General features: G+C 41.5%; 1 protein-coding gene across 1 annotated transcript; it reads left to right on the forward strand.

Moving 5' to 3' along the window:
* The first annotated feature begins 307 nt into the window (after positions 1–307).
* On the forward strand, positions 308–12185 carry hcn5 (hyperpolarization activated cyclic nucleotide-gated potassium channel 5). The gene is made up of 10 exons (XM_061842268.1): positions 308–516; positions 1259–1445; positions 5306–5410; positions 5498–5635; positions 6365–6526; positions 6603–6696; positions 7676–7803; positions 8665–8811; positions 8922–9159; positions 12019–12185. Exons 1-10 carry the CDS (start codon positions 308–310, stop codon positions 12183–12185), a joined length of 1575 nt encoding a protein of 524 aa, XP_061698252.1.
* Positions 12186–13087: the final 902 nt, after the last annotated feature.

Here is a 13087-nt window from a genome sequence, read left to right on the forward strand (position 1 = left end):
AGACTGCTAAAGAAAAACTACAATAGTAACACTGGGGATAAGAAGCAGAAGAATAAGTAAATCGTGAAGAAATAACTTGAAGAAAAATTAGAACAGGAGGAATAACAATAACCAAAAGAACAAATAGAACGACAGGATGAGGAATAATCACAGGTAGAAGACAAGGAATAACAATAACAAGAATGAAAAATTGAAGTACTGTACACTAGTAACGAGAAACTGCAAGAATAACAACAACTAGAACAAGAAGAACAAACCTAGAAGAATAAGTTAAGTCCAGTTGGGATGGTCCGATGAGGCGAGGTCCATGCAGAGACTGAGGGCTCCCGGGACGGGGGCAGTCGGGGCGACAGCGGCGGGATGCGAGCGGCCCCCCTGCGGGTGGCGGGCGCTGCTGGTGCCTCAGCAGAACCGTCAATCGCTGTACATGTACGGAAGCGAGGTGGCCGTGGAAAAGGAGTGCATACGGCAGATGCAGAGCGGGGTATTTGTCATACATCCCTTCAGCCTCATGAGGTACACGCACACATGCACACCGTGAGCCACTTCTTTACTTGTTAGTCTATATTTTAATAAGGTAGTGTATTTGCATATTACCATATTTACTGTGACAGTCATTAACTTTAATGTAAGTTGTTGTTTCTGTTTGTTTGTATGAATTTTGACATCAGACACACATAGCCGACATCTACATTGTGAATCCATCCATCCATCCATCCATCCATCCATCCATCCATCCATCCATCCGTTTTACACAATCAATATCTCAATGTAGCTATTTTTCATCATAGGGTCATGCCAAAAGAAGATCTCGCTACTAAATTTGACACGCGAAAGAAATAAAACACCCCAGTGATACAGCATCTCAATGACCAACATTCTCAAGTGTCACACAAGTGTAAAAAGAACTCAACCACCACTCATTTCGAAATGCGAAAGCAATATCATGCCGCAATTCCCACTTGTAGCGCAATATGCTGAGCACACAGACAATTTCAGCTATTAATAAAGCCGAGGTGTTAATAATAGCCACATGTGAGGGGGACATGCAGGGACACTGCAGGACGCCAATTCCTGGAAGAAAGCATTAGATGAACATGATTACTCCGCACCCTCCTTTTTGGTCAAGTGATCAGTTATATGAGCCTTGTAATGGAGACACCATAACACAATATGTTTGTGTGTGTGGGAGCGCGTGTGTGTGTTTGCGTAACACAGCCTTCACTTCCAAATTGTATGATGTTTCACATCCCTGCAGGAGCTACTACATCATGGGCATGATGGCCATCACCTTCCTCAATCTAATTGGGATCCCCATGGAGATCGCCTTCCTCGATGGCAACAGCGGGCTGGCCTGGGAAGGCTTTAACGTCTTCTCAGACACGCTCTTCCTCATAGATGTGGCGCTCAACTTCCGCATGGGCATCATCAGCGAGGACGGAGAGGTGGGGGGGACCGGCCGCTGACTGTTTACGTCTTCAAAGCAGCAGTTTGCTTCATTTTACACTTCTACAACCACTTAATAGGGGGGACATTTTCAATTAAAAATACCTTTTATCATTTTGATTAAAACTGGGCGGCATGGTCGATCAGCTGGAAAGCGTTGGCCTCACAGTTCTGAGGACCCATGTTCAATCCCGCCCCTCCCTGTGTGGAGTTTGCATGTTCTCCCCATGCCTGCATGGGTTTTCTCTGGGCACTCCGGTTTCCTCCCACATTCCAAAAACATGCAACATTAATTGGACACTCTAAATTGCCCCGAGGTGTGATTCTGAGTGCGATTGATGTTTGTCTCTATGTGCCCTGCAATTGGCTGACAACCATTTCACGGTGTACCCGGCCTCCTGCCCGATGACAACTGGGATTAGGTCCAGGACTCCCGCGCGGCCTTGTGAGGATATGTGGTGAAGAAAATAGATGGATGGATGATTAAAATTGACAGTATAATCCCGGAACCTCAGAATCTCTCTGGCTGTGCCCCAATCAAATTCATTAAAATCACGTCAGGCCATCTTGCTCCAAAGGTTACAGTAGGTGCGGTCTCAGCAAGTGGAAGGCCCAATTCCAATTCTTCCTCTTAGCCTTTCCCCTCTGTAGTTTAGCCTTTGGTTTTGGGCGTGCACGACAATGAAGGGGTATCCCATTTCCCAGGCCGAAGGGGTCAGGAAACAGGTGCATAGCCATGAAAGCAAGTGTGGTCGGGGTGCTTACTTGAAAGTGAGTGGGATGGAACTCTTCCCCCGCTGACCGTCTGACAAGACGACGGAACGGACAAGGACGTACATAAATGTAAGTGAGCATAATTATTGATGATCATACTAATAATATTCATGGTTTTACCAACGTAAATATCATTCATGTTTATTGTTCATTCAATGGGTCGTTATGATGAGCTCCCATTTCGATAGTTTATCATCAATTTACGGTGACAGAATCACACTTAACCACCACAATGTACTGCATTTTATGAACAATTAGAAAGATTTGTTAGACAGTTAGGTCAAGTTCAGAAGCTACGTAACTATGCGGCGTTGCTAATACTGTCACTTCTGAGAATACCGTAAACTGTAGCTTCATTCTTTATTTAATGCAGTATTTCATCGCCATGAAGCTGTTAACTGTGATTCCACATGAATATCCTCGTTTAATATCGACTTTATGAAACACACGAGGTCAGAAAAATAAATAACTGGATGACCTTTCCTCCACAGGGGTGCAACAAGACAAGGCAAACACCTCTACAACAGAACACAACACCCCAGAATAACAAGGACATTCCTCTGACAATGACAATAAAGTTAATTTCTACTGTATTCTGTTTACGATATTTTCTTTGCTGTGTGTGTTTAAAATATGTTTGGTGATGTTTGTTGTTGGTATTATTTATCGCCCATCTTCTTCTTCTTTTCCTATCGGCTTTTCCCGTAAGGGGTCGCCACAGCGTGGCATCTTTTTCCATCTAAGCCTATCTCGTGCATCTTCCTCTCTAACACCCAGAGTCTTCATGTCTTCCCTCACAACATCCGTCAACCTTCTCTTTGGTCTTCCTCTTGCTCTTTTGCCTGGCAGCTCCATCCTCAGCACCCTTCTACCAGCATACTCACTCTCTCATCTCTGAACATGTCCAAACAATCAAAGTCGGCTCTCTCAAACCTGGTCTCCAAAATATCCAACTTTGGCTGTCCCTCCAATGAGCTCATTTCTAATCCTATCCAACCTGGTCACTCCGAGCGAGAACCTCAACATCTTCATTTCTGCCACATCCAGTTCTGCTTCCTGTTGTCTCTTCAGTGCCACGGTCTCTAATCTGTACATCATGGCCGGCCTCACCGCTGTTTTATAGGCTTTGCCCTTCATCCTAGCGGAGACTCTTCTGTCACATAGAACACCAGACACCTTCCACCAGCTGTTCCTACCTGCTTGGACCCGTTTCTTCACTTCCTTACCACACTCACGATTGGTCTGGATTGTTGACCCCAACTATTTGAAGTCATCCACCCTCGCTATCTCTTCTCCCTGGAGCCTCACTCCTCCCCGTTCACCCATCTCATTCACGCTCATATATTCTGTTTTACTTCGGCTAATCTTCATTCCTCTCCTTTACAGTGCATTCCTCCATCTTTCTAATTGTTCCGCCACCTCCTGCATGATTTCATTGCATATCATGACAGTAACCCATAAAGTTTGTCAAAATATTCCTTCTCGAACAATTTGATTTTAGGGCAAATAAACAAATATAGTAATACAAAAACTCATACGAGTGAGTCGTGAGAAATGGCGAAAACATGTTTGCATGTGCGTGTCTAGCATGTGTGCATGATACAGAGTGCAGATGGGTCCGTGGTGATTGGCCGGTAGGATGTCACAAAAGGTGAGTGGATGAAAACCCAGATTAGCGGCTGTCACGTCAGTGTGTGGGATCTGACGCATGATCTCTGTGACCAGGATTGTTAATCTGTGTTATGGACTCGGGAGACAGATGAGAAGGCCTGGACAAACACCAGGATTATGGATCCTCCGCAGTGTCACCTCGTTTTCATTTTATAATGATTTCTCGTGTGATACATGTGTCAAAACAAAGTGATACTAGTGTTGATGTGAAAGAAATAAAACCTTCAGCCAGTGTAGCATGTAGCATGGGGGAGGAGGCAGTAAAGCAGGTAAAAAATCAGTTGTATGCTAATTGTGTTTAACCAAATGCGCGAGTGTAGAAATAAGTCTCAAATCAAAATTGTAATATTTATGGAGATGTAGTCACTCAAATTTTTAGTGGGTAGGACATTTCAAAGCACTGGAGGCCAGAGAGAGAATGTTATAGATGACTGGTGTCAAACTGGTGGCCTGGGGGCCAGATCCAGCCCTCCATATAACTTTATGGGGCCTTCAAAACGAAAATCAGGGTAATGTCCTCATGTTTCTTGCAAAGATATCAAAATTACAAATTTCCTTCCCTAGTAATAATGTTGAAATATTGCAAGAATTTCTCCCTTTAAGTAAAACGTAATAACTTTTGAAAAACAACATATTTTTACAGGCTTCTATAAGTAACTATAAAATGATAATTCATTTATATGGGTTCTATATGGGTTCACAGTCATAATGGATCGCCAAAAGAAGTCATAATGATGATGAGTCCCATGAGAAAAATGAGTTTGTAGAGCCTACTGCTAATGTCTTTTAACCTCTCAGAGACACTAGTCACATATGAGTGTTAGGATCTTATAAAGTATCACTAAGTCAGCAAGCTACAAAGGTGCTAAAACTTGTACAAAGCTTTATGTGTTGCTAGCAAACCTTAAAATCACATTTCAGGTGGACCTGAACCTATTGCAACTTGGCCAGTATTGGGTACTACAATCAAACTTTCAAATCCTAGTCCATGGCACCATCGTCAACTGTTTTATTCCTCTCACATGTCAATTATACATCTGGAAAATACTAGTCCCCTGGAAGGTCTTATTTTAACACTTGACCTACCTTTCAACCATAGTGTTTGTGCTCCAAACATACAATAGTCCTCCGAAAATTCCCAGTTCCCAGAACTCCACTTTTTCCCTGCATAGCAACAACTGAGTTTTAAAAAACAAAACATTTTTATAATCATGGGAATGTTCAAATGTCAGTGTTATATTTCTTAATGTGAGAGCTGGTCCGTCCAATGCTCACCTGAAGTAAAGTGCATTGACGAACCATCTCACGCTTGAAGATTCTAAACTAAGAAGAGTAAACACACACAAAAAAAAAGAAAGTAACCTCCAAATACTTTCTCAAATGCTATCAAATACTCTGTGGTGTTTGTCGCCAGGAAGCAATCCTAGACATCAAGCAGATCCGAGTGTGCTACCTGAGGACATGGTTCATCCCTGACGTCATCGCCGCCTTCCCTATAGGATACATCCTGCTCTTTGCCGTAAATAAACATCATAAAGAGAATAATAACAAAAAAAAACCTCAGAATAAATATATTAGATGATAATACTGTGTGATTGTGATTTAGGATTTACACTACCACAGTGACGACAACCCCTCCAAGACCACCAAGATGATGAGGATCCTCATGTTTGTGCGCATCCTCAGCCTCATACGACTGGCACGGGTGTCCAGGCTGGTCCGCTTCTTCAACGAGGTGGAGAAAGTAGGTGGAGAGGGAATAGTTTACGTGGTCCAAACACAAGTTTCAGGAGCTTTTAGTTCTCAGTGGTTGTAGTTCCTGGAATTAAAAGATTTTAATCGGCTACTGCAGCTTCAACAATGCAATGTTCCAAGACGTCTTGAATGTAATACGCCACTAGCAGGGTCTTCTTTTGGGTCCAATAAATAGCCCTTAACTAAATCTAGACAATACTTACTTAATGAGTTCCAAACTAACAATGGTTCTTTGAAAGTTCCAGGATTTTTTTAGTTATTGACAGATACACTGCAGTTCCTGGAATTAAAAAGTCCAATCCAATCCAATGTGGTTAGAGCGAAAAGGTTCCTGGACCTCTCACAGTACCAACTCCCAAACAGGGTCTCATTTTGGGCTCGATAAATTGCTCCCAATTAATTTAGACAATAGTTCCTGTGATCAAAATACACAATGGGCCTCAAAATGAAATTCTAGGAACTTTTGAGTCATTTTTACCTTTTCACTCTAAAGCCCTAAGGGCCATAGAGCTTTGGAGTACTTTTAGCTCATTGAACTAAAAATTTCTGATCTGACTTGCAGCAGTCGCTGGCCAAAGGGTTCTTTGACCTATGAAAGTATTACCACTCCAGCAGAGACTCTTTTTTTGGCACCGGAACTATCTTTTTTTGGTCCTAACATACAAAGTTCCTCCAAAAATTCCCACTTCTTGGCTAATGTTGTCGACTTGTTCCTTAGGTATCAAATGCTAACTTGGAGGTGGTTCGCCTGTTTTTCCGCATCCTGTCCCTATTCATGATGATCTTCCTGCTGTGCCACTGGAATGGTTGCATCCAGTACTTTGTACCCATGCTTGAAGAATTCCCCACAGACTGCTGGGTCCGCAAGGAGAACCTGATGGTACACTCCACGTTTTTCTTATGTCATATATCCAACGTATTTGTCATGTATTAGGATTTCAAATGCTTTGTTCCAGAATGCCACAGTCATCGTGAAGTACTCTTGGGGGGTCTTCCGGGCTCTCTCGCAGATGATTGCGCTGTCTTACGGATCCATGGATGCGCCAACCAGTGCGTATATATATTACTCAGAAACCTCATTGCAACCTACACAATGAAATAATGAACGAAAAAGTTTTCCATGGTCCAAATACAAAGTGGTTTTCCAAAAGTGTCCGGAACATTTAAGTCTTGGCATCTGTTATTCCTGGAACTAAAAGGTTACAGTCAGACTTGTCCTCAGAGGTTCCTGTATCTCTCAAAAGAATTTTGCACGAGTTAGAAGGTTAGTGACTGCAGACCTGACACACAATAGTCCAAAAAAAAAAGTTCCAGGAACTAATTATTTGCACTTGTAGTTCCTGGAGCTAAAACGTTCTCTTTCTGACCCCTGCTGTTCATTCAGGGCTGAAGAACTTGTCCAGAGAGGTTCCTGGACTTCTTGAAAGTACTACCTGTAGAAGGAGTGTCTTCTTTTGACCCTGATAAATTACTCTGAGGCGGCATGGTGGCACAGCTGTAGAGCATTGGCAGCACAGTTCTGAGGACCGGGCCTCAAATTGCGGTCCCGCCTGTTTGGAGTTTGCGTTTTCTCCTCATTCCTCCGTGGGTTTTCTCCAGGCACTCCAGTTTCCCCCCACATCATAAAAATATTAATTCATTGGAGACTCTAAATTGCCCGTCGGTGTAATTGTGAGTGCGACTTGTGCCCTTCAGTTCAAGGTGTTCCCTGTCTCGTGCCCAATGACAGCTGGGATTGGCTCCAGCACTCCCGTGACCTTCGTGAGGATAAGTGGATCAGAAAATGGATGGGCAGATGAAATTACCCTGAACTATATTCAGATCCTAATGTTTCCTGGACCAATGGACTACATTTTTTTTTCTTTGCTGGAACTAAAAGGTTCTGCTGAAGACACTCCCTGTCTCTAAAGCTTCCAGGAAATCTTAAAGTTATTATCCCTTGAGTAGGGTGTTCTCTTAAACTTGATGAATTACCACGTAAATAAATTTGGGCTGTAGTTATACCTTTAATGCAATGGTGTTGTTTTAGATTACGTGGAGATGTGGATCGTGATGGTAAGCATGGTGTCCGGGTGTTTGATGTACACGGTGCTGGTGGCCAATGCCACTGCCATGATTGCCAACATCGACCCTGCAGCCAAGGAGTACAAGAGCAAGGTACAAAACGCTAGAAACCTTCAGTGACATCTGTATCAAGATGATTGAGGTATATTATCATAAAAATACCAGTACAGGTACTGGTGCAGCAATAGATAAATCTTTGGAGATACACATAGAAAAAAAAAACAAAGTTGCAGACAGGGGTATAAAATTAGAAAAAGAAACATCAACAGGTACATACAAGAACAGAGAAAAGTACATGTACTGTATAGGTACAGGTATAGAACCAGCTAAATATACAGATACAGATATAAAAACAGAAATTGGCAGAGGGACAGATACAGGTACATAAACAAGTACTGCAATTTTACAGATGCATGTAGAGAAATATTAAACAATACAGGTAAAGTTACAAATTAGAAATCATTGCAGGAATAAAAACAGCTCGAGATGCAGGAGCAGAATAAGAAGCAATTCAGAAATGGAAAGATGTACATGTTAAGGTACAGGAAAAGGCACATCATTAGAAACAGATAAAGATCCCAGAACAGGAACAGGTACAGGTACTGAATCCAATAAAGCTCCAGATAGTGTACATGTATAGAAACAGAAAACAGGCATAGGAAAATGTTCTGAAATAAAAATAGAAATTGACAAAATGCAAATACAGGCACAAGTTCAGGAGCAGACACAGAAACACCAAAATACAGATAAAGGGGCAGAAACACATTCGGATACAGAAACAGATAAAGATATAGACACGGGAACAAGGACAGATACTGTATACTGAAACAGAAACAGATATAAAAACAGGTACAGATTCAGCTAAAGATGCAGGTTAGCAACACATAAGAACATGCATAAGTTTATGAAGAGTGTCTTCTGTTCTCCAACATGAGACTGAATCACTCTTCCCAGATGAGCCGCTTGGAGCACTACATGACATTCATGAAGCTCCCACCAGAGTTGCAGTTGCGTATAACCAACTACTACCAGGCACGCTATGGAGGGAAATGGTTCGACGAGAAGGAGGTCATGCACACGGTGTCATCTGCCTTGAAGGAGGTAATAGCAACAAATTATTTCCTTCATGTCAGCCCTACACAAACTTAAAGTAAAGACCGTTACCGAACATAACTCAACTCGTCACTTTCCCTTTGGACTTTTTTCACTAGCAAATCCTGACAGTGATGTGCAGCCGCCTCCTCAGGAAGATGCCGCTGTTCCAGAACAAGGATGAGAACGTGATCATTAGCATAGTGCAGAGGCTAGACTACGAGGTGTACCAGGAGGGTGACGTCATCATTCATGAGAATGCTCCGGGGGACCGAATGTTTTTCATAGATCACGGCCAGGTGCTGGAGGAGAACCCCACCTTCCACAGGGAGCTTTGCGACGGAGATTTTTTTGGAGGTACGTTTGGAGCTGTGGATTTTTACACCAGCGATTACAAAACTTTGCTGTTTACAGCCTTAAAGTGTATGACAGATACAGGTCCAGGAACTGGTACTGAGACAGGTACACGTCCAAACACAGATATAGATTGAGATAATTATAAAAAAGTGGTCCAGATACAGGTCAGGGAACAGAAATCAGAAAAAAATGTACCTACGGAAATAGGTTGAGGAACAAACAGAAACATAATGCAGAAACAGATACCAGACAACTGAACAGTAAACTGTTATGTACATAGTCCTGAAAACCTTAAACAACAGAATGCGTAAAAGGAAGCTGTGAGAACTCACACCAAATCTTTTACATTTCCCGTTCGGAAATGTCGAACGTGAGCCTTGCAAAAATACAAAGAATGTCTATTGAAGGTGGCAGGTAGAGCAACTGGTTAGAGTGCTGGTCTCACAGTTCTGAGGACCGGGGTTCAAATCCCAGCAGCGCCTTTGTGGAGTTTGCATGTTCTCCCCGTGGCTATGTAGTTTTTCTCCGGACACTCCATTTTCTTCCCACATCCCAAAAACATACATTCATTGGAGACTTTAAATTGCCCCAAGATGTGATTGTCAATGTGCCCTGCGATTGGCTAGCAACCAGTTCAGGGTGTACACCGCCTCCTACCCAATGACAGCTGGATAGGCTCCAGCACTTACACGTACAGAAATGGGAAAATATATAGAAACACATCTTCCTCTTCCCCAGCACAAATGGGAATCTAAATTGCTCAACAATGTTTTTCTACAGTTGCCGTTAGAGGCAAGGGGTGAATCTATGGATCCTGTCGTGTGAAACATCGTCAAATCTCTCCGTCATCATCTGCCTCCAAATTGTTTCCAGCAAAACTCTGTGATAATCCTCAAACACGGCTGTGATTTAAGAAAGTAAACAGCAGGTTTTCATGGATTATCCTCCGCACGGGGATGTTGATCCTGCTGTTGTTGTCATACTAGAAAGATGCTCGTTGTTTCGGGAAGCAGGGGAAAAAAAACCCGTAGAAATTCATTTCTTTGGTAACGTCGTGTTGCCTGCTGGAGAGGAGGGTGAAAGTGTTACCCTTCGTGATGCTGCTGTTTAGCTTCTAAACATGCAATTGACACTTTTGAAAGGTGACAAAAATGTGTTTTGAAGCTGATAACACTAACAAACAGAGAAATGGTTAGGTGTATGTACAAGTACCTGTATAGAAACATAAAAAGGTCAGATACAGGTACAGGAACTGCAATAGTGACAAAAAAAAAAAACAAACATAGAGTACCATTACAGAAAAAGATGTATAAATGGGTACAGGTATGGAACCAGACAAAGAGATATATCGAAGCTGGTACAGAAATAGATACAGAAGCAGATACAAGTACTAGTGCAGGCACAGTTGAAGCCAGAAGTTTACATACACTGTGGAAAAAGACGTATCATTTTTTGTCTCACTGTCTGAAGTCAAATCAGAGTAAACCTCCCCTGTGGCCTTAAATGCATCCTCAGGTGTGCCATCAATTAACTCACTTTGTCAGTTAACCTATCAAGAGCTTCCAAAACCAGGATCTCATAATCTGAGATTCTAGTATTTTTCGTGTATGTAAACCTTTGCCCTCAAAGAAAATTATATCAAATTCTCTAAGAAAATATCTCTGATATTATTGTGACATTGAAGAAAATTAAATAATGTTGGTGGTCCTGACTGACCTGAAACAGGAGAGATTTAGTTTGATTTGACTTCAGAAAGTGAGAGAAAAAATCAAATGTGTTTTTGCGCAGTGTATGTAAAGTTCTGGCTTCAAGTGTATATCCTAGCAGCTGCAGACAGCTACAGCTACGCACACACACACAAAATACTGTGTGAAGAAGTGTCCTCTTCCTGATTTTTTTTTCATGCTTCACATGACAAGTCAACAAAAAATTGGTTATGATATTGTCCACGAAAAAAAGCACCCAAACCTACTAACCCCTGTGTGAAAAAGTGATATACCTGAAAAATAAGAAATCAGGATAGAGCAAACACATTTTCACATCATTGGACGTAGACATAAGACATGTACGAAAACAGATACAGGAGAAAAAAATACAAATTGATTTACGGAAATGGATATTGAAAAATATACAAGTACAAATACGGACACATGCAAAGCTACTACTATAACAGATAAAGGAACGGATATAGAGACATACAGAGAGATATAGAAACATGTATTTACAGAAACGGGTAAAGGTACATGACTAGATCCATAAACAGGGACACGAACAACAATCTCAGAAACCTATGCAAGCACAGAAACAGGTACAGAGAAAGAGTTCAGTTAGGTACAGTAACAAATACTGGTCAAATATTCCGATTCACTTATAAATACAGGAAAAGAAACAAAAATATTGTATAAAAACAGAAACTACAGGTACGGAAACATAATGGAACAGGCACATGAAAATAAAGAAGTATTTTAAAAAGATATGGTGCCGATGAAACGATATTATTTCCTTTTACCGGATATGTTTTCACAATGGAAGACCAAAATATTCCTGTACTATAAACAACACATCTTAAATCATAACACTGCTGTCCACTACTGAAACTCATCACACGCAAGCAGATATGATGTGCGCATCTTTTAAAAGCAAAGTATGCACACTGCATCTTCTCCAGTTCATGGCGGATTTATTCTTATCCTTTAAGTCCTCCGAGCTAAGCAGCTTTCCACATTAGGGAAAAAAAGGTTGTTTCTTTATTTATTTAATTTGGAATTAATTGTCAGTTCTGCTTGCCCGTCAGTGCTTGTTGACTCTGTGGGCATGCGTGTGCGTGTGCGGGTGTGGGGGTGTGCGTGTGTTGAGCAGAGGCATGCGTGCTGACCAGAGGCAAACATCTGGCGACGGTGAAGGCTCTGACCGACTGCCAGTGTTTCAGTCTGTCCTGGGACGAATTTCAGGAGGTGCTGCAAGCCTACCCGGACGTGCGCAAGGACTTGGACAAGATGGTGGAGCTGGATGCAGGATTTGCGTGAGGAGTCAGCAGGAACAGCTAATGTCAAATATTAGCATTTTAGACCAAGGGGTGGGAAAATCTTTTGTGCTCAAGCACCAGTGTTTAAATGCACAGTATAAATAAGTGCTCGGTTGGATACTAGAATCAAAGTTAAAAATGTACAGTCCAGTGGTAGGTGGTGGGTCCCAATTTGCAAACATTTTTTTGAGTTGCCATTATTAAAGAATACCACAGACAGAATTTCGCTTTCCCCTCTTTTAGATGCATTCCTCATTTTAATCATCACAGCAATAATAATCAATAAAGACCATCAAAAATACTCTTTGCTCCCTTGGGAATGTTGGTCTCTCTTTGCAGAACCTGCACAGATGGTGCAAACTATTTTGGGTTAAAAATAAATGGAAGTGTATATATACACACACACACACGCACACACACACACGCACACACACACACACACACACACACACCACACAGTCTGGACACTGTCAACAATTTAAGGTAGGATGTAATTAATCAGTAATTATTTGTGCAACTTCATAGGACAGATTCTTAAAAAATGCACAATGTAGATTACCTGAAATAATAATATTGTCTCTAAATGGTGTCCAAGTCTCCTGTCAATCTATATTTATATTTATTTATTCATTATTCTTGAATCGAATGCTGGCCATATAGACAAATTAGGTGGTGGTAGCAGTGGTGGGAGGGTGGGAGGAGGCTTCAATAACTACAGGTCATTTTGTAATCATTTCCACAACTGTGTGTAATTATTTGGTTTTGTAAGAAATCTGTTAAGCTATAAAAAGACATACAATAGTTTAACATAATTACAGTATTACAAATGATGTACTATAATTGTTTTTAATGTAAATCCCATTGGCTGTACAATACGAATAATTGGGAAAATACTATTTTATT

The sequence above is a fragment of the Syngnathoides biaculeatus genome, chromosome 14, assembly GCF_019802595.1.
Source record: "Syngnathoides biaculeatus isolate LvHL_M chromosome 14, ASM1980259v1, whole genome shotgun sequence".
In the NCBI taxonomy this organism is placed as follows: Eukaryota; Metazoa; Chordata; class Actinopteri; order Syngnathiformes; family Syngnathidae; genus Syngnathoides; species Syngnathoides biaculeatus.